Source organism: Equus caballus, chromosome 15, assembly GCF_041296265.1.
Source record: "Equus caballus isolate H_3958 breed thoroughbred chromosome 15, TB-T2T, whole genome shotgun sequence".
Classification (NCBI taxonomy): domain Eukaryota; kingdom Metazoa; phylum Chordata; class Mammalia; order Perissodactyla; family Equidae; genus Equus; species Equus caballus.
In genome coordinates, this window is record NC_091698.1 from 25,368,528 (window position 1) to 25,389,997 (window position 21,470).

General features: G+C 42.3%; 1 protein-coding gene across 16 annotated transcripts in view; it reads left to right on the forward strand.

Annotated features, from left to right (window-relative positions):
* The window catches only part of REV1 (REV1 DNA directed polymerase), a 92,303-nt gene extending 70,894 nt beyond the window's left edge, over positions 1 to 21,409 (forward strand). For all 16 annotated transcript variants that reach the window (XM_023618563.2, XM_070236089.1, XM_070236093.1 and 13 more), the window contains 12 exons: positions 2,506 to 2,625; positions 8,754 to 8,974; positions 9,223 to 9,395; positions 14,723 to 14,825; positions 16,224 to 16,389; positions 16,600 to 16,802; positions 18,035 to 18,268; positions 18,959 to 19,079; positions 19,714 to 19,934; positions 20,037 to 20,193; positions 20,501 to 20,603; positions 21,003 to 21,409. In XM_023618563.2, coding sequence (XP_023474331.1) covers positions 2,506 to 2,625; positions 8,754 to 8,974; positions 9,223 to 9,395; positions 14,723 to 14,825; positions 16,224 to 16,389; positions 16,600 to 16,802; positions 18,035 to 18,268; positions 18,959 to 19,079; positions 19,714 to 19,934; positions 20,037 to 20,193; positions 20,501 to 20,603; positions 21,003 to 21,114 — 1,934 coding nt within the window. In that variant the 3' untranslated portion in view covers positions 21,115 to 21,409. The remainder of the gene's footprint in view (positions 1 to 2,505; positions 2,626 to 8,753; positions 8,975 to 9,222; positions 9,396 to 14,722; positions 14,826 to 16,223; positions 16,390 to 16,599; positions 16,803 to 18,034; positions 18,269 to 18,958; positions 19,080 to 19,713; positions 19,935 to 20,036; positions 20,194 to 20,500; positions 20,604 to 21,002) is intronic.
* Positions 21,410 to 21,470: the final 61 nt, after the last annotated feature.

The window sequence follows — 21,470 nt, forward strand, 5'->3', positions numbered from 1 at the left end:
TTATTACCTTACTGCATAGGCCTCTCACTTCTAAAATAGCTCTTGGTGTTGCTCACAGTTGTGCAATACAGAGACAAACGTATGGGAAATGCATTTGGGTGATAATATCTTTGGAATAAACAAGTTGGAATAATTTTTACTTGTTCATCAGAAATGGAGAGAATTGGGGCCTGGCCCCGTGGCTGAGTGGTTAAGTTCGTGCGCTCTACTTTGACGGCCTGGGGTTTCACCAGTTTGGATCGTGGGCGTGGACATGGCACCACTCGTCAGGTCATGCTGAGGTGGCGTCCCACATGCCACAACGAGCAGGACCGTAACTACAATATACAGCTGTGTACTGGGGGGCTTTGGGGAGAGAAAGAAGAAGGAAAAAAATGGAGAGAATTGAATTCAATATTTGTAAGCTGTATTTTTTTTTCAAGTAAACAGAGGCCATATTTAAAGCCGTGTGGTGGGGGGAATTCAGAGTTGTGTTGTTAAGTATGAGTCTTGTAATTCAGTTACTTTCTGAACCTTAGCTTCCTGGATCTCAACCAGTCCTGTCTTCACTCTCTCACTTCCAGAAGTCACGCTTACTGACAACTGCCCTTACAGATTGTACCATCTCTCACCGCCCCTTATCTCTTTTATCTTTAAGTCCTGCCCGTTGTTTCCTCAGCTCCTCCCATCATTTATCCTTCTTTTCTTCAGTCTTCCAGCTGTGCGCTATGGAACTCTCTCTGTCATACCTAGGCTTCCCTGAGTCACCCCTTTCTGAATGTACTCAGTACCTTTTCCCAAGATGCCTCTTTTCTTGCCATTTTCTCAAGTGGATCCCGTTTGTCCCTGCCGTACTCTGTGTGCCACAGGCTTGGGAGGTGGAGGTAACTCTCTTAGCTTGCCCCTGTCATTTCCAGACAGTACTACTCCATTCTCATTCAAAACCCTTCTAAAGTTCCCTATCTCATTTGTACCCTTGGAATTTTAATTTATCTGAGTGAGCACACAGGCCAATGCTGTTGAAAGATTTTTATTACTTATACTTCCCAAGAAGAGGAGGGGTCATGCCACACCACAAGGGGAAGCACCAGGTTTTGCTCAGGAGGCAGGAGCAGGAGTGAGGGGAAATCCTGGGCCAGGACCTTGGTTGGGGTTTCTCTGGGAAAGGTCGGACAGGGCAGAGTAAACAGCTTAGGACTGGCTACTCTGGGTAGTTCCCGCGGTCTTAGGGCTGTCTGAGCGTCTCCAGTTGCCTGGTACCTGGCCCTGGGATAATTTAGAGCAGGAGAAACACTGGCTTGCTGTGTGTGAGTTTGATAAGGAGGTGGTTTGAAGTGGCTGGCCTGCGTATGAGAGGCTGCTCCCAAGGAAGTCGTGTGCTATCTTTAGGAATTAGCTCTGGGAGGGCAGTCTCCCCACCGGCAGGATTTTTAAGATGTTAAGTCATAAGATACAGAAAATGAAAACCATTAATACATTCATAACATCCTCCAGTTACGAGCTAGCCTGCATTTGTACTCCCTGGTGTTTGGCCTGCAGAGCCTTCTCAGCATTCATTTAGGACCTACCTTCTATATTCCAGTATCAGGCCTGGCTGTAGAGTTTTGTTTTTTTTAATTGTACTTATTTTTAATGTACAAGCGTGATGATGTGAATACATTCTTTTAAGTTCCAGCATATAGTTAAAATGAAAATCTCACAAGATATTTCTACTCTTCAGCCCACTTTTCTTCTCCAAAACTCAACCACCTTTATTATTTTGGTGTGACTTTCCAGAACTTTTTCTCTTCATGGGTATCTTTATATTTATTATAGGAAAACACATAGTTTTATGAAAGTCTTCCATAAAACCAAGACATGTGCTTTATGTAAGTATTCTGTAATTTCTGGAGATTCTGTTACTTTCGTAGAGGTTCAGCTGACGTCCTGGTTTGTCAGAGCCCTGGTGCCGTCTCAGCCCCCGGGAGCCTTTGCCTCTGCTCTGGTCATCCCTGTCCAGACCACACCTTGGAGCTCACGTCGGCATCCGTCTTTGTCTTTAACAGCCTCATGCCCTCAGTTTCTGCTGCGCGGGTTCTGATCTTGGAGGGTGACTTCTGTTGCCTCAGGCTTTAGTTTTTCCCCAGTCCAATAGCATTCCTCTGGCCTTATTTCCCTACCTAGCCTCGGGCTGGGGGTTGGTAAAGTGAACTAACGTCTGACCACTGCTCTCAGTTCCTATAAACCCCAATCTTATGATGAGGACTGCAGTCTCCGTTCCTTTCCCTGGCTGGGAGATGTTGAAGTGGCATTTATTTTGGAACAAAGAGAACCTCTGTCTAGTAACCATACTGATTATAATCTGTAATACTTAACAAAATTCTGCCAGTTTTGTACTGTATTTGAAATGATCAAAATTGCAAAATCTTTTCGTTGATTTAGAAATTTCCTAAGTAACCTGTCTGTAGATGTCTTTGTTAAGAAATTTAAAAAATTATTGTGGTGAATATTTCTTGAGCAATTTTCTTTTGCTTTTTAACTTTATAGGTTCTAATATTCTCCTGGCTAGAATGGCAACTAGAAAAGCAAAACCTGATGGCCAGTACCACTTAAAACCAGAGGACGTAGACGATTTTATCAGAGGGCAGCTGGTTACGAATCTGCCAGGTAAATACAGGTCTTTTCCTTTTAACTTTTATTTGTTGGAAACATTTGTTAGTGCTTTTCATAATTCTACATTATATCTCTTCCAAAACATGAGTTAAAAATTTTTTTGATCTATTATTGCATGTCAGGAGAAACACAATTTGGAATTCCACAATGAGTGTCCCCTCAATTCTTTTACCAGGGCCTTATGTTACATTTTTGTTTTGCTTCTCATGTGTTTTACTTTAAGCTTTTCTCAAGTAGCAAGATCAAGGAATGTAGTGAATTTTTAAAGGGAATGTAATGAAATTAGCTTTTGGTCCTTTATTTATTTATTTTTTTGAGGAAGATTAGCCCTGAGGTAACTACTGCCAGTCCTCCTCTTTTTTGCTGAGGAAGCCTGGCCCTGAGCTAACATCGTGCCCATCTTTCTCTACTTCGTATGTGGGACGCCTACCACAGGATGGTGTGCCAAGCGGTGCCATGTCTGCATCCGGGATCTGAACTGGCGAACCTGGGCCGCTGAGAAGGGGAATGTGCAAACTTAACCGCTGCGCCACCGGGCCGGCCCCATGGCTTTTGGTCCTTTAAATAAGTCATAATTGAGATAAGTGTACTTCTAGGCCAAAGATAAAGTTTTGAGAATCACTTCCCCTATTTATGAAATTTTCCTGCTGGACTGATGACAGTTTTCTGAGTTTAGTAAGCAAATAGTTGTAAAAATAGAAAATAAATGAACCACATTAAGAAGAATAGAGGCTGCTCCAGTGGTGCAGTGGTTTCGGTGGCCCGGGGTTCGCTGATTTGGATCCCGGGTGTGGACACGGCACTGCTTGGCAGCCATGCTGTGGTAGGTGTCCCGCGTATACAGTAGAGGAAGATGGGCACGGATGTTAGCTCAGGGCCAGTCTTCCTCAGCAAAAAGATGAGGATTGGCAGTAGTTAGGTCAGGGATAATCTTCCTCAAAAAAAAGAAGAAAACCTAAAGATGAAATACTGTATTTTGTTAATGCAGAAGTTGAAGTGAAACTTTCATCTACGCCTTTCTCATCTAAGGGGCAGGATGTCTAGTTATTTTATATTTTTGTGTAGTTACTGTGTGGTTAACTAACCCAGCATGTAAAAATCTTTCCATAGAGAAATGATTGACTACAATTAATTGTAACTGGAAAATGTTGCCCTTTTGAGGCCTTGAATAGATGTAATTTTTTGTGTGTAGAACAATTCATTTCACAATTATTAAATATTTGGAATAGCGTTCTATGGTAGATAGCTCCTTCTAAGAAATTTCTCTAAACCATATAGTAATCCTTGATACTATTCCTCTACTATTTGTTATAAAGCAGCTTGCATTGGCTTCACAAAGCTCCCTTATATTTGTGGTGGGGAAAGTTCAAGACAGTACTTTTTTTTTTATTTCCGGTGAGAGAGATTGGCCCTGAGCTAACATCTGTTGCCCATCTTTCTCTTTTCGCTTGAGGAGGATTGTCCCTGTACTGACATCTAAGCCAGTCTTCCCCTGCTTTGTATGTGGGATGTCACTGTAGCATGGCTTGATGAGAGGTGTGTTGGTCCACGCCCAGGATCTGAACCTGTGAACCCTGGGCTGCCAAAGCATAGCATGTGAACTTAACCACCAGGCCACCAGGCTGGCCCCTCAAGAAAGTACATTTTTGATAAAAGTTTTTTGAATTCATTTGTTTGTTAAAAGTGGATGCAGGGGCCAGCCCCGTGGCTGAGTGGTTGAGTTTGTGCATTCTGCTTCGGCGGCCCAGGGTTTCGCTGGTTCAGATCCTGGGCGCAGACGTGGCACTGCTTGTCAGGCCACGCTGAGGCAGCATCCCACATACCACAACTAGAAGCACCCATAACTAAAAATATACAACTATGTACCACAGGGCTTTGGAGAGAAAAAGGAAAAATACAATCTTATAAAATAAAAAAATAAAGTGGATTCAGTGGTATTTTCACATGCATATTCTTAAGCCTAATAAAAGTATATCTGAACTAAGAAGTTTCTGTTATAGGCCATAAAATATTAACTGACCCAAATGCCATTTTATGGTGGGTTAGTTTTAAAGCTTCCTGACCCTTATTAGACACCACAGTTTAAACCGTTTTAATAACACATCTTATTGTAGTTTTAGCTCAGAAGGAATCAAGAGTATTTAAAGCTGCATGTGAAATTTGAGTTCAAGTTTATTGTGCTTGTCATCTCTGTCAGTTTACCCAGGCTGCCATAACAAATACCACAGACTGGGTGGCTTAAACTACACAAGTTTATTTTCTCAAGATTCTAGGGTCTAGAAGTCCATGATTGAGTTGTCAGCAGGGTTGGTTTCTCCTGAGGCCTCTCTCCTCGGCTCGTAGACGGCCGTCTTCTCCGTGTGTCCTCACATGATCTCTTCTCTGCGTCTGAGTCTTGTTCTCCTCTTCTTATGGGGGCACAAGTCATATTGCTTTGGGGCCCACTTGTCTGACCTCATTTTATCTTAATTACCTTTTTCAAGGTCCTCTCTCCAATTACAGTCACATTCTGAGGTACTGTAATTAGGATTTCAACATAGGAATTCTGAGCAGATACAGTTTAGTTCGTAACATCATCTTTAAACTGAATCAATTTTGTGGGTTTTGTTTATTTGTTTGGTTTTGGTTTTTTTACACAGAAGGAGAGAAATTTCAGTTCTTGACCTAGTAATCTTACCTTTCACCTTCATTTGCTTTCTGGCTAGAGGGACTTTATTTCTTGAAGGGCAAGTATGAAGTTACATGTCCCAGTTTTTAGGCGCAGCCTTGAATTATGTAAGGGACATCTGAAAGATAGGGGGACAACAAGATTGGCTTCCTCTGGCATGCCTTCTCTAGCCTCAAAACCTGGTTGTATCCACTCAGAATCGTTCATGTGATTTTCATGTGTTTAAACTTATTCACTTTTATAAAATCCCTAAATTCTTAATCAGACAGATTTAGAACATTTAAGGTATGCAAAATATCAGCCTTCTCTATTGTTTTCCCTGTCCTAAAAATGGCATTATAATGCGTCTTTTCCAAAAGTGTGTTCGACAGAATACGAGCTGTTCCTTTAGAAAGATTTCACGTACAGTAAAAGTTCTGAGAATTCTTAGAATAAAGAAACCTATTTGTCTTTGTTAAAAACCAGAAGTTCCTCAAAGACGTTTGAAGATGACTATGTAGTACTTATTAACATCTTGTGGAACACGCTTTGAGGAAATTTTGCTGTCTAACCAGTGACCAGAAGACAGTCAGTGTTAACATCTGCATCCCTGTCCTCCACCAGCTCCCCATGCCCTCTGTGCCCATAAATGTTTATTGAGCATGTAGTGTGCCCAGCGCAATGTGCACAATTATTGTAGCTCCATAGAAGGAAAATACATTCGTACGTTTGTGTTTTAGGGCACTCCACAGAACAGTGGTGATAGCTATGCTAACAAATTACCTAGTGAGATCTGTTTAATGAAGAGGATTGTCTCTAACAACTAGTTAAATACAGTAACCATGTCTATGTGTTCTTTGGATTTTTGCAAGGCTTTTTGCCCTATGCATGTGCCCTCAATTTAAGGACCTTTTGCACCTTGTTCAACCTACACTGGGTTTGTGCACCCAATCTCTGGTTTCCACTTGTTCGTTCCATTCTCAGAGAAACCCTATGAATGTGTAGGGCTCCATGGGGATTTACAGTGTCCTGGTGTGGTAGCCACTAGACAAGTGAAGCTAGTGAAATTTAAAGTTACGTAAAATTAAAATTGAGTTCCTCGGTTGCACCAGCCACATTTCGTTGTTCCGTAGCCACATGGGCAAGTGCCTGTTGGATTGGACAGCGCAGATGTAGAATATTCCCATCATCACAGAAGGTTCTCTTGGACAGCGCTGATTTAGATGGTGGAAACTTTATTCTTTGAAGCTTTACTCTTCTGTGTCTGTTGGCTCGTCAAGTTCTGGATACTAAGGAGAAGACGTTACTGGCCATTTTTGATCTAGAGTAATAGTCCCACTTTAAGGACAAATACCAAGTCTTTGTCCCAGCAGCTTGACCGTGAGCTTCCACATCTTTGTCTTCTCTCGTTCTTGAAGACTTGGTTCTAAGCCAGCATATTTTCATTCACTTTTTCTTTTCTAGGTGGCTGCATTCAATTTCAGCCTCAAGACTCAGTTTTCTCCTTAGCGGTGCCTCCTTTCCTTATAAACACTTAGAGGATGCAGTCAGTTAAACTAGCAACCCTCTCGGCGTTTCAGTGCTGATTCCAAGCTCAATTTTTCCGCCCCATGCAACATAAAAGGGGTTAGAGTAGACCACCCCCCAGGCCTCCCTCGCTTCCTCGACTTCAGGCCCGTTCTGTTTCTTGAGCTGAGCTTGCAGTGGAGAGGATCTTTTTCTTCTTCCCTAGAAGGACAGTTTAATTAGATGAGGTTGGTTGTGGTTAATTTGTGATGTTTAATATAATAGTCTTTCTTTTGTATCTATTAGTGAGCAGTAATTCTGTTTCAGTATACTCAAGATACTCTCAAAAACTAAGGGTTTCCCCCTGCCCCACACCAACACTACACACATGCAGTTAACCTGGGATGGTGATTGTCTTGTTGATTCTGCCAGTCACTGAGAGTGGATCGGCCCCCACATCTGTAGGGCAAGATCACGAGCACATTTCGAGAGTGGGGAGCAGGGCAATCAGTGATGGGAGGGAAAACCAGAGAGAAAAAGCCTCCCCTTCCTTTACACCAATAGCTGTTGACGTGTCTGTCTGACTGTGCCCAAAGCAGTATTTGATTTGTCCGTTCCCTTGGGTTTCTCCTCCCCATCTTGAAAAATACTAGGTAAGTTTCACTTAGAATTTCCCCTTTTTGTGACTGGTACTCTGGAGGATTCTGTTACTGTTAGCTCAGACTCAGATATTCTTACTTGCCCTGTGTTCCCACTTGAACTTTAAAATGGCACAAGTGCGAGGCAGCACTCTTAACACCTTTTATCCAGCTTCTCTTAGGGAATCAGTGGTCTTGGTTTACACTTGTCCCACCCGCCTCCACGGCCATAGGGTTAGTAAGCCTCCTAACCGTTGTCTCACATAACTGCTTCCAGGGCTTCTCCTGGCAGAACCTGGACTAGAGGTTGTTCCTTCTACTGAAGACCACTCAGAATAGGAGCTAGACGTAGCAGTAACAGTGATGGGTAGAAGATGCCAGACTTCACTCTGCACTCTGATGAGATCCTACAGAAGACTGGAAACAGTCTTTTCCTCACTGATGGAAAATACTGATTTGATGGTGTGGAGACCATTTTAATAAGAATTTTACCTTCCCTAGGTTACTCTTAAATATCTTTCTTAGAAATGCATACATTTGTTAAGCTTTTGGGCAAATTGAGAGCACCAGAACTCATCAGCATCCTTTTTTGGGTGAGGCTCAAACCTTGCATCTTTTAAGAATATGACATAGGGACTGCTGCATGCTGACCCAGCTGTGGGAGGGTTACACCTTTTGAGGGAGGTAACCTTTGTTGATAAATCTGACTGTCGGTCATTGTGTCCCGTGTCTGTCTCTCGCCACTCTTCCCCCCCAACCTCCCCCCCGCCCAGCCACTTTGTTTACTTAGAAACCTTCATCCTCAGGTCACTGGTACTACCTTGCCCGTTAGGTTAGCAAGTAACAGTTCTGGGTTCACAAGTTCTTGTTCTTGTTCCCATTCAAAGGAAGTGTGGCTGAAACTTGTGAAGTTTGTTCCTCACTGAAATCATAGCAGAATTCCTCATACTCCGAGTCTCCTAGTATGCCTGTAGGTCATACTATAGACTCATTTAAACAAGTCTGTCACTTAATTAGTTGATTTTGTGAATAAAATTGAAATCTTGATATTACTCAGTAATAAATATTACATGCCTTTGAGAACTGATTTTTACATATTTGGTAAGTTCTTGTTCACCTGTATGTGGAGTTCAAATTGAGAAGTAGATTCTAGCATGATTTGCACTGAAGAATTCCTAAATCTATGAGATGCTTCGGATGTCACTTAAAAATTTTAAGGAAGATTAGTTTAAATTAGTTTTGTATATAAATGATAGTCATATTGCTACATTGTTTTTAATAGTTTATGTGCAGAATTGAAGAACCATATATATATATATCCTGTTTTGTAGGAGTTGGACGTTCAATGGAATCCAAGTTGACATCTTTGGGAATTAAAACTTGTGGAGACTTGCAGTATATGACCATGGCAAAACTCCAAAAAGAATTTGGTCCCAAAACAGGTCAGATGCTTTATAGGTTCTGCCGTGGTTTGGATGATAGACCAGTTCGAACTGAAAAGGAAAGAAAATCCGTGTCAGCGGAGATCAACTATGGAATCCGGTTTACCCAGGTACTCGGCTCTGACCAGCCTTACCTTGTCAGGTTCTGTGTATTGTCACGTAGCCCCTCTCTCACCTAGACCTTAGACTCTTGATGCTTGAAGTTAAGTCTAAAACGTTTGCTCTTCTCAGAGCTTGAGTTTAGACACTTAGGATGGTCAATAATATATGTTTAATATTGAAAGTTAAAATACTTAAGAAGGATTGGTAGGTATATAGGAAAATAACACAGCGGTTTTTCTGGTTTGTTTTTCCATAGCCAAAAGAAGCAGAAGCTTTTCTTCTGAATCTTTCAGAAGAAATTCAACGACGACTTGAAGCTGCTGGCGTGAAGGGTAAACGCCTGACTCTCAAAATCCTGGTACGAAAGCCGGGGGCTCCTGTGGAAAGTGCGAAATTTGGGGGCCACGGAATTTGTGATAACTTCACCAGGTAAGCTAATCTTAAAAAGGATATCAGCTATCGATAGTTCAGTGCAGGTTGTTATAGTTATTAGAAAATGAAGAAAACCGAGGAAGAATGTGAGCCGTGTGATAGTAGTTGACTTTCTGCAGAGCCAGGCCCCCGCGCAGGGCCCTTTGGTTCTGTCGATGTGTCAGGTTCAGCCTGGCACGGGAACCTGTAGCAGGGCCAGCCTGTCCGTGTGTGCTGACCTTCCGCAGCCTGTCCGTGGGGTCTGCGGGCTGTTGCCTTCAGCATGTGGACGGAAAGAAAGGGACGCACTAAGCCCTGCCACCCACGGCGATGCTTGCGGACTTTGGTCAGAGGGTCCCGGAGAGAGTTCAGGATAGTAAAGCAAAAAACGATTTGATGGGACATTTGCTTCATTGAGGGAGGTATAATTTCTGTTTGTGAAAAGATAATCATTGTAGTCTCTGAAAACTGGTAGAAAGCATGTATAAAAACCCTATTTTTTAATGTGAGGGCCACTAATATAAAACTTGGTGTAAAATTTGTGACCAATATGAAAATACTTAATTTTGTGTGCCATTTGATACTACACAGTACCCTGTCTTTTATGTATCAACCAACCAAAGCTTTGAGACTGTTGACTCTGAAAGCCACATATAAGGAACCCTAAAATATAGTTTAAGGGTTAGCGCATGCCAACCATACATATTAGATTCATGTGTATAGTGAGATTAAATATGCCAAGAGTAATGTGATGACTACTCTCAAACACAGAAAGCTTTCAGCTTTATCATTAATGCATTTGTTCACCAGAAAACAAGGATTATAAATTAGGCATTAATGTGATTTAAAAAATACATTTTTATGCAGTTAGTAATCTTGGACTGTTCTATTTACCTATTTTAATAAATTTTTTTTTTTGGTGAGGAAGATTGGCCCTGAGCTAACATCTGTGCCACTCTTCCTCTGTTTTGTATATAGGATGCCACCACAGCTTGGCTTGATGAGCAGTGTTGGGTCTATGCCCAGGATCTGAACCCATGATCCCAGGCCTGCTGAAGCAGAGCGCACAAACTTCACCACCACACCACCAGGCTGGTGCATAATAATAAACATTTTGATGTACCCGTATTTCAAATGGTAGTTAGTTAGATGTAATGTCAGTGGTCTTTTCTATAATAAGTTGGGTCTTAGGCCCTTACTCAGGAATGTAATTATCTTTTTAAACATGGCTTCTGTGACAAACTCAGATCCAGTTTTATAGTACCTTCTCTGGGAATGTAACCTGGAACTTTATTCAAGATACATGAAAAGGATCATCCAAAAATTAGTTTTCCTTTGGAAAGAGAAGTGGTGGTAGATTGTCTCTTGCCATGTCTGCACTTTTAAATATCTTAGTTACTTAGCATTGTCTATTTCGGTGCACTCAGCAATACTTAGCAGCTCACTCTGTCTAATCTTAATAAGAAAATCAGCCTTCGTTTAATCCTTTTTAGAAAATCTAGGTACTCCAAAAATCTAATTACAGTGTTTAAAAAATTGAGATTAATTATACTTTATTGCCCCCAATTCAAGGATAATGTTCATTTAGCTATTTTGTAAGTACATAGCTGCTTGCTTTTGGTATTTGTCCCATTTTTGTCCTAAACTTAAAAAAGTTTTCTTATGAAGAAAGAAGAGTACAGTGAATGCCCGCGTTGCCCATCACCTGTTTCAGCAGCAGTTGTGCTGGCTCCCGGTGTGCCATTCCTCCTCCCCTCCCCCCGGGTTATTTTGAAGCCAGTCTCAGATACCGTATCATTTTCTTCCACAGGTATTTCAGTGTTTCTCTCTCACAAGACGAGGACTCTGTGTAGTAACACAGGACAGTTCCACATCTGCTGGGCATTGCTGACGATAAAGCATGCATTTTGCTGTGCCCATAAAATATTAACTTTGGATGAGACATGATAATGCAAAAGGAACACATCACTAATTGAAACGGTGTAATTTTATAAGTGTTACCAACATGTAGTTCGCCGATAAGCCATTAACTTAAATCTTAAATTTTGGTGGTGGTGTGACTGCATAAGAAAGGTGAGGGATTATGAAATATTATAATACTGACCCTATACTGCCTCTAATTCTGGGCTTAACACACTGTTTCCTGTGGGCCAAATTCAGCCTGTGGTCTGTTTTTATGTGATTTGTGTGAGCTAAGAATATATAAAGTTATATAAAATGTCGTAAAAAATGAAGAATAAGTGGAAGAGACCACAAAGCAGAAGCTGTTTACTGTGTGGCTCTTTACAGAAAAGTTGCTGGACCCTGTCTGTAGTCTCACGGAGGTAATGTTTGGTTGAGAAGATTCAGAAGTGGTACTTCACAGTCTGATTTTATAGTCTCTTCTGATTGGCCTTAATCAAAAGCTACGTGGCAATGGTGTGACTCCCAGACTCTGATACATTATAATTGTGTAATAAAATGACAAACCTTAAGTTGCGTGTCCGAGAGCTACATGTAGATTGAGATCTGTGGCTTGATTGTCACTTAGGAAGATTTTTCTTGTAACAATTTTCTTTTTGGGGAAAGAATTTTTTCCCCCTTGGAATTCTTTTGTGTATGTGTGTTTTTAATTTAAATTGGGTGCATGTGTGTGTGTGTATATATAACTTTTTTTTAATCAAAGTAGTACATGTAATTGAAAAGTACAGATAGAAGGCTTTCAGTCCTTTGCACTACTCCCCACCTCTGAGTGGCATTCTTTTCAACTTTTAGTGGTTTCTTCTGGTATTTACATCCATATTTCTGGATACTTACTTGAACTGCTATTTCTAGCTTATTTTAGGTTTGCAAAATGTTTACTGACTTTTTATGTAGATGAGGATTTGTTCTCCTCTCCCATTGCCTGTTGTTGTTTCCTGTATCTGTGTATTTCCTTTGCCCCCAATAAAGTTGTCGTTTTTTGTTCAATCACTATCTAGTGTTACATTATTATGACCATGTACGTCCTGTACATAGCTGATCCTTATAGCCCACTATGATCACATTTCCTTTCCTGTTGAACTTGTTTTTCCTGGAATTACTGAGTATCTTATTTTGTTTGTTTGCTTTTTTGTGAGTTTGGCACTCAGTTTATCCCCAGACCCCCTCCTGGTGTGTTTCAGTACATAGTGAGTGGTCTGTTGGTGTGGTCTTCTGCCGGCCCTCTAGCCTGCTCCTCCTGTCTGGGTCAGTGTAAGATCTGTTGCAGAGCTGGAGCCCTGGGATGTCCCCTCTCTGTGATCTGTGTTGGTCCCTATTTTCCTGGATCCCTGCTCTCTCTCTTTAGTATTTTACTGAGAAGGAATGCGTGGGTGCAGTTTTTTGAATCTGTCTGTCCTCTTGCTCAATAGTTTTGCTGACTTAAATGTTACAAATATAAGTTAGAAACCATTTTCCTCAGACGTTTAAAGGCTCGCTTGTCGTCTTTTTTTCAGGGTCACTGTTGAGAAGTTCAGTGCTCTTCTGATTGCCTGTTGTTTACGGGAGATCTGTCTTTTTCTCTCTGGAGCCTCCAGGATTTTCTCTTTGTCTCAGAGGTTCTGGAATTTTGTTGGTTGGTCTTTGTCTTTGTGCCAGGTACTTTTTCAGTATTAAATTTTTTGTTTCTACTAACATTTTAAATTTCAGAGTGTCCTTTTTATTTTTGGACATTTAAATATTTATAGTATCTCTTATTTCACAGATGCAATATTCGCTCTTATCTCTTAAGTACTCTCCCAGTCCCCGTGTCAGTCTGTTTCTCCGAGTTCCTGTTCTGGTTGCTGTCTTGTGTGAGGTTTCCTTCAGGTGTCTGTCTGGTAGTTCTTGGCCGGCTGTTCGTGAGCTGCTAAAATGGCGTTTGGAACCTCTGGCTTCTTTGTGGGACGTGTAGACCAGAGGGCTTCAGGGTGTGTGTGGTTGGAGGCCTGGTCTTGGGTTCCCACGCCAAGTGGCAGGGTCTGCGCTTTGTCTCTTAGGCTTGTCCGTTTCCCTAGGAGGACATCCTCCAGCCTCCTGCCCAGGCGGGTGAGACGGTGGAGGTGGCAGCCGCGTTCTAGGTAGGCGGTAGGGAGAGGGCTGGGGAGAAAGCACGGATGGGGGTTTCTCTGGCGAGTGCCGTGCTTCACTCGTCCTTAGCTGTGTGATGCCTCGTGGCTGCTCTCTGTCGGCGTTCCCGTGTGTGACAGGGCTTCCACAGGGGGGAGAGGGGACCTCTGCGAGTCTCAGCCTCGTCATCTCTGCTCCTCTCACAGGGACCTGACGCCTCGAATCACCAGCTTCTCTGGGGCCCGGGGCAGAAATTGGCCTATCCCAAGTCGGAGCCTTGTTAAGGCATTGAGCAGGCGTTTGGTAGCTTGGCGTTTACTGGCTTGCTTTCAATATTCTAAATTAGAAACGTTTTTCCTCTAGTCTCCTCTCCCATTTCTGTCTTTTAAGAGTTTATACCTTTCAAAAATCATTTCAAGTCAGTTTAGTGGTGCTTCAGAAAGAAAGAAAGATAAACCACCATGGTCTACTAAACGTCTTGCTTTTAAGTTTTTCTGTCTTTATTAAGTAACAAATCAATGGAAATACTGTGCAAATGATTTCCTTAAAGAAACAGGCACTTTTCAGGGCTGGCCTGCTGGTGTAGTGGTTAAGTTCACATGCTCTGCTTCAATGGCCCTGGGTTCACAGGTTCAGATCTTGGGCGTGGACCTAGCACCACTCGTAAAGCCACGCTGTGGCAGCATCCCACATAAAACAGAGGAAGACTGGCACAGATGTTAGCTCAGGGACAATCTTCCTCACCAAAAAAAAGAGGCACTTTTCATAGATGAATACATAATATCCTCATGGTACTGAAAAAATAAATACAATAAATATAATTTTTGGCACCTAATCATGCTGGAAGATTCACCAGTCCTCCTTCAAGAGTTCTTAAAGATCTAAGAATTGTATTTTCTTGGAACCTAAAATTTTGCACTTATTCATGCTTTAGTTGCAACACAGTATGCTTATATTTATGTATGCTTTATCTAAAATACATCTTTTTTTTTTAAAAAAAAATCCAACTTATCTTGGACAGGTTCACCATTAGTTTGTATCTTTAAGTTCCAGTGTTCTTTGTGACTTTTCTTTTCCCCCTTGCTGCCGGTGTGATTAATGTGGTATTACTGCCTTCAAGGAAGGCTGTCTCATTCATTTTTAAGAATTATAATTAGTACTTAATTATTTAAACCTTTTGTTAGTTTCTTTACAACTTTTCTGTAACTTTTACACAGTTCCATGCTACTGAGGCACTAGTGAATACGTATGGGATGTAATTTTTGTTCCTTTAAAAAAGTTGATTCTGTCACTTACAGGACCATAACTCTTGACCAGGCAACAGACAGTGCGAAAATAATTGGAAAGGCCACACTAAACATGTTTCATACGATGAAACTCAACATAGCGGATATGAGAGGGGTAAGTGTGTAACGGTTTTACATCCTGACTTCCTGTCGTGTTTTCTCGTTTGAGGCTTACCTGAGCGGGGTCCTGGTGAGGTGCAGGGTTATAGGCCGGCTTTCAGCTTCTTTGGTGGTGATACGAGAACAGAACCGAAAAGCTCCTGACTTTCTCATTTGACTTCATCTTACTTTTCAGAGAAGAGTCAGATTTTTTCTGACAGCTCTTTGTTTTCTGCCTAGAACAATAATTTTGTATCTTCAATTTTTATATGAGTGCCTTTCTCTTACTAAGACTGATCTGGCTTGCATTATCTTGCTTCCCGTTCTTGTGCCCCTAGGAGTAGACGGGACGGTGAGGAGTGTGAATCTGCAAATAATTCTTGTACCTCTAAGGTCGTTTTTAATCAGAAACGTTATGCCTGATGAATGACGCTCTTGGAGGGAGGGTTTGCCACAGGCACAGGAAGACGCCTTTGGAACGGATAGGCGAGAGGGCATCAAAAATGTAAAAACGGGGGCTGGCCCCGTGGCCGAGTGGTTAAGTTCGCGTGCTCCGCTGCAGGTGGCCCAGTGTTTCGTTGGTTCGAATCCTGGGCGCGGACATGGCACTACTCATCAAACCACGCTGAGGCAGCGTCCCACATGCCACAACTAGAAGGACCCACAACAAAGAATATACAACTATGTACTGGGGGGCTTTGGGGAGAAAAAGGAAAAAATAAAATCTTTAAAAAAAAAAAAAATGTAAAAACGGCAATTTTCTGTTCTTGAGGATTAGCCTTCATAGGTTCGGTGCCTGAGTGCACATATGTGAGTGAAGGATTGCTGTTGGCTTGGTGTAGGTTTTGTGGAAGGATTAAGAAGTTGCTGAGCCCGCCACGATTAAAACTTCTTCCTGAAATCCTGTTGTAAGGTTTTATGGGGGCGTGTGTGGGGTGGTGGTATCTGTACAGATACCAGCGGGGTCCCCACTGCCCATCCCATCCCCCAAGCCCATTTTTTTATTTGAAAAGTACTTCATTTTAAAAAGAAAAATGGTAGATAAAGTAAGGTTGCAAGTAGATTGTCCCCTATTTGAATTTTTTTTAAATCTTACTTTAAAAACTTAGTTGACTAGAACTTCAGTGGGACACAGTATTGCACTTTTTTGGATTTTCTGATTTTGAAGAGATTGTAGTATATTTGGGTAGAATGGGATACTCTCAGATTGAGCTGATAACCGCTCACCAGCTAGGATAGAAGTAGTTTTTGTAATAAGTCATATAGAAGGCTGTTTGTTTGAATACTTCCATTTAACTTTTTATTCTAGAAAGAGGATCTAGAGGATAGTAAAGAATTAGCTGAGAATTTTGCTAGTTGAATTCATATTTTCACTTTAGTTTTCCTAGGAACACATTTATTATTCTGGTTCTAGGTTGGGATTCATGTGAATCAGCTGGTTCCTGCGAACGCAAACCCTTCCACCTGTCCCACTCGCCCATCGCTTCCGTCAGGCCACTTTCCTGGTGGGTCACACTCTGTCCTTGATCTCTTCCAAGTCCAGAAAGCTAAGAAACCTGCAGACGAGGAGCACAAGGAAGGTCAGCGTCGTCCGCGTGGCTCTCGCTTGGGTGCCGCTGTTACCCATAGGAAAGCTAAGTTAATCTACAAGTGTTCTGACACGGTTCTCTGTAACTGTTTAAGAAACAATTGACATTCTGAATTATGATTAATAAAGTTTATTTGCAATGGACTGAAGCCCCCTCTCCCCTCAGTGATCTGAAGAAGCTGTTTTTGTATTGTACTTTCAGTATTTCTGGCTGCCATGGATCTGGAAGTAGCATCTGCCTCTAGAACTTGCGCTCTCTTGCCATCTTTTTCTACACATCTGACATCAGGTATCAGTCCTGTCGTTAGCAAAGCCGAGTCTTCAGGGAAGTGGAATGGTCTACATGCTCCCATCAGTTTAAAGTCAAGACTTAACCTGAGTATAGAGGTCCCGTCACCTTCCCAGGTATAGTTTTATACTTCTGTATACGATGTAAGTGTGAAAGTGGCTTTACAGTCGGAATGGCGTTTGACCTTCTTGATGAGGCTGCTGCCTAGGGCGGACCGTGATGTGGCTGCGTTCCACCGGGAAATGAGTTAGGTGAAAGATTGTGCTTTGCAGAGGTTTGCCGTTCTTGCAGGTTGTGAAACATAGATGACAGCCAGGTTCGTAAACTGCCACTGTCAGCAGCCACTTCCCCTGTGACAGTGCTAATCACACGGAGCGCTCTGTTCAATAGCGCAGCTTTGGTGATCATTAGTAGAGAGGCCTTATGTCAAAGATTTTTCTTGCAGCATTTGCAAACAGTTCTCTCTATAGGGTGAATGATTTTCCTGACGTAAGCTATTAATTCAGTTGGGGTGAGCTGTAAACGTGGCCTGCTGTTGGAACTTTTGCTCCTTGGAAGCTTAAGATAGCCCTTTAAGCTCTATTGGGAAAGTCAGTTTCTCTGCTTCCCTGAATAGTAGGAGGCTGAAGGAGATGTCCGTGTTGGCTGAAGGCTAGAGAAGGTAGGGAAGGGACAGTTGTGACATGCTTGCGTTGGGTCCCAGTTGCTGTTTCTAAAATTAGCTGCTCCCTGGCAAGGTAAGGTTGGCCTCCCAGCTCATGAGATCGTGCGTTTCTAAAGGGATGTGCACGGATGGGCAGAGGGTTCTGGTATGTAGGCTGGAGAAAAGTTAGCTTCTAGAATCCCTTTTTTCTAGCTTGCTGCTCTCAGACTAGAGCTGTTTCTCTTTTGGGGCAGATAGTCTCCTGTCTGAAGGGTAAACTTCTGATCCAGGACTCTCTTAATTTCCCATCCCAGAAATTTGACGTGTGCCTTAGGCCTTGTCCCTGCCCCTGCCCCCTGCGAGGGGTCTAAGATTTGACCTTGACAAAGGCTCCACCTGTCTGTCTGCCCCTATTACAGGAGAGTCACTGAGTATTGTTGGACTTACCTGATCCCGTGCTGCTGGCCACTCGTGTACACTTGTCATCTCCAGACCCCACACATTACTTCTCAGACTTATGGCTAAAGGCCAAGACAGTCCAAAAATATGCTGGTTCTGGGGGGAGCTTTCCTAGCCTAGTTATCTGACCTCATGTTCATCATCCAAGATGTTCACATTGAAATTAAAGTGATACATTCACTCTCCAAACACATCGTCTCTGAGTGCTGTACCCTCCTCAAGCTCGTTACGTGTGCTCTTTTGTAGCTCGATCAGTCCGTTTTGGAAGCGCTTCCACCTGATCTCCGAGAACAAGTGGAGCAAGTTTGTGCTGCTCAGCAAGGAGAGGCGCATGGCGACAAAAAGAAAGAACCAGTAAATGGCTGTAACACGGGAATTTTGCCACAACCACTTGGGACAGTTTTGTTACAAATACCAGAACCTCAGGAATCTAACAGTGATACAGGAATTAATGTAATAGCCCTTCCAGCATTTTCACAGGTAAGTTAAATTCAGGGACCTTCTACCAGAGTTGAAATATTCTCACCCATCCTACTCCAGCTCCGGGCTTGTCTCATTCCCATTTTTCTTTTGCACCCTAAAATCTCAGTGGCTGACACCATGTTGTTGGGGAGGAGGGGTTGGCCTGTCTCCACACCACCCACAGGATGTAGACTGACAAGAGCTCCCTCTCCTGAAGCAACAGTGTGTGGCACCAGAGGGCAGGGATGAGGGGGGCTGTGCCGTGTAGGTGCTTAACACCTCCACCCAGAAAGAAAGAGAAGTTCTCCTGTTTCATTGGTCAGAGATCACTGGGCCACAGTGGAGTGAGAGGGTGGAGGTGTAATCACACACGACGGACACTAACACAATCTAAGTTTGATGTTTAAAACCATCACAGATGAGCCTGTTTTCCTGTGTTTTGCTTCTCATTTTCTGTTAGTACTTCTTGCCCTGGTTGTTCTTTAGTTGGTTTTTTTTTTTTAAATCAATTCACAGTCAAAATTTTATTACTATTCTCACCTTAAAACCTTGTTTGAGAATTTAATGAGCTTTGATATTGAGGACCTGTTAAGAATTCATACAGATTAGAGAAGTATGATTTGAAAACAAAGTCAGTTTTGTGAAAAGTATAAAGCAGCTGCTGTATGGGATCAGCTCAGGTTTGACTTTGAACTTTTTTTCCACGAGGTGGACCCTGAGGTGTTCGCTGCCCTTCCTCCTGAGCTGCAGAAGGAGCTGAAAGCAGCATACGATCAAAGACAAAGGCAGGGAGAGAAGAGCCCTCAGCAGCCGCCGGCCGGCGCAGCTGGTAAGCCTCGGAGTTGATGTGTAACGAAAACAAAGATGACAGCATGAAGTCATTGTTGTGTGTGATTACTGTTGTCGATAATGGCCAAAATCTAAGCTGTCAGTCATGGTAAGGGCTCTTCATATTGGAGAGCAGAACAAGTATACAGCTTGGTAAGTTTGTCATCGTCCTAGTTGGATTTGTATCTGTAACTTCTTGACTTAAAAACCATTCTGTACTTTAAAAAGTCTGAATAAGGTGCTACCAGAAATCTGTTGAATACTTGTCAAGCCTGTTGTCCCTTGAGACTGATAACAGTAGGTTTAAAACAAAATCTGAAGGTTTTTGAACATGTGTCAGTCACCACATTTACTATGAAAACAGAAGACTGGCTGCTGAACTGCGGGAGGCACCTCCCTGTGGAGCCTCCATTCGATCCTGAGGAGCACCGCCTTTTAGATGTGCAGTGCTCCAGAGGTCAGATTAGCAAGGGGCCGAGCAGAGACTAGGCATTGTCTAGCCTGCACTTCCTGCCATTTTCACTCTTGGCAAGAGGCCTGTGCGCATGTGCTCAGGGTTGTATTTGGGAGATGGAAAGAGAACCTGTGGTAGTATTTAGACATATTTTGTTGAGAATCTTATGACCTTCTTTTAGTGCCAAAGAATCCATTACTTCAGCTAAAACCAGCAGCAGTGAAAGAAAAGAAAAGAAACAAGAAAAAAAGTCCTGTCAGTCCCCTCAAGAAGATTCAGAGTCCTTTGAAAAACAAGCTGCTTAATAGTCCTGCAAAAACTCTGCCAGGAGCCTGTGGGAGTCCCCAGAAATTTATTGATGGGTTTTTAAAATATGAAGGTCCTGCTTCTGAGAAACCTCTGGTAAAATTTTTTTCTATTTTCTCAACTTTGACCTTTTATCAGATCTTAATGTACTTGATATTATGTAAATATTGCACTTTTTCCTCATTTGTTTTCTTACAGGGAGAACCCTCCGCTTCCACTTCAGGTGCGCCAGGCCTTCCTGGTTTGCAGCCTGTCCCACCCGACTGTGCTAGACCCCCGGCACCTAACCTAGCGGGAGCTGTGGAGTTCAGTGATGTGAAGACCTTGCTCAAAGAGTGGATAACTACCATTTCAGGTTGGCTTGGCTGGTGGTAAGATGGCCAGAGGCTCAGATATAATGGTCCTGTGATTTCAGAGCATGAACAGACTCAACTGTGTTTAGATGGAACTCATTTTTCTAAATCGAATAAATTCCAGCCAGCTACCCCCTAACCTTTTAAACTCCGGGGCTGGCTTTGAAAAGTTCCTTAGCACGGACTGTTCGTTTGATAGCTCTAGTCAGTGGTGTAGCTGTAGAAATGCAGTTTGCCTTTATCCCCACAGAGCACTTTCTCCTTCAGAAAGATAGGCTGGTCCTCATTTGAGGTTTTCCCCCTTTCTAGATCCAATGGAAGAAGACATTCTGCAAGTTGTGAAATACTGTACTGATCTAATAGAGGAAAAAGATTTGGAAAAACTGGACCTAGTTATAAAATACATGAAAAGGTAATTATTCAGTACTTTTATCAAAAGGAAAAATTTGGCATGTCACAGTGGACGGACTGACTGAGGGAGGTGAGGTGCTGAGCAAGTTTTAACCCCTTCTGGCAATCGGTTGTGTTGACTATACTCTTTAGGGTTAAGAAAAAAGGGATGTCCTTTATTTTGAATCCCAGAGAAAGCAATGCCATAATATTGACTGGGGAGTAAAGACAGTCAAAATGAGATTTTTCCCCTTGAGGGTTATATAGTTTAAAACCATACTAAGTACTTTTGAGTGTTGGGGCTTTTTTTCTAAAATTGCTTCTCAGGTAAAAATGTTAAAACCCTTAAGCCCTAAGCAAATGTTACCCTGATCCTTGGAGGAGGACCGTCTTCCCTGACGTCTCTTCTTCCCACCCTCAGGTTGATGCAGCAGTCGGTGGAATCGGTTTGGAATATGGCATTTGACTTTATTCTTGACAATGTTCAGGTGGTTTTACAACAGACGTACGGAAGCACATTGAAAGTGACGTAAACAGGACCGGGAGCCTGGTGCTCACCACTAGCTGTGCCATAAGTGCTTGTGAGGTCTTTGCAAAGTGCATGATAGTAACGCTCTGAGTTTTTATAATTTTAAATTTCTTTTTAAGCAAGTGTTTTGTACATTTCTTTTCAATAAGTGCCAAATTTGTCAGTATTGCATGTAAATAACTGTGTTAATTCTTTTACTGTAGTATAGATTCTATTTACAAAATGTTTGTTTATAAAGTTTTATGGATTTTTACAGTGAAGTGTTTACAGTTGTTTAATAAAGAACTGTATGTATATTTTGTACAGGCTCCTTTTTGTGACTCCTTTAGGAAGCAAATGCTGAACTGTTGATTACACTTA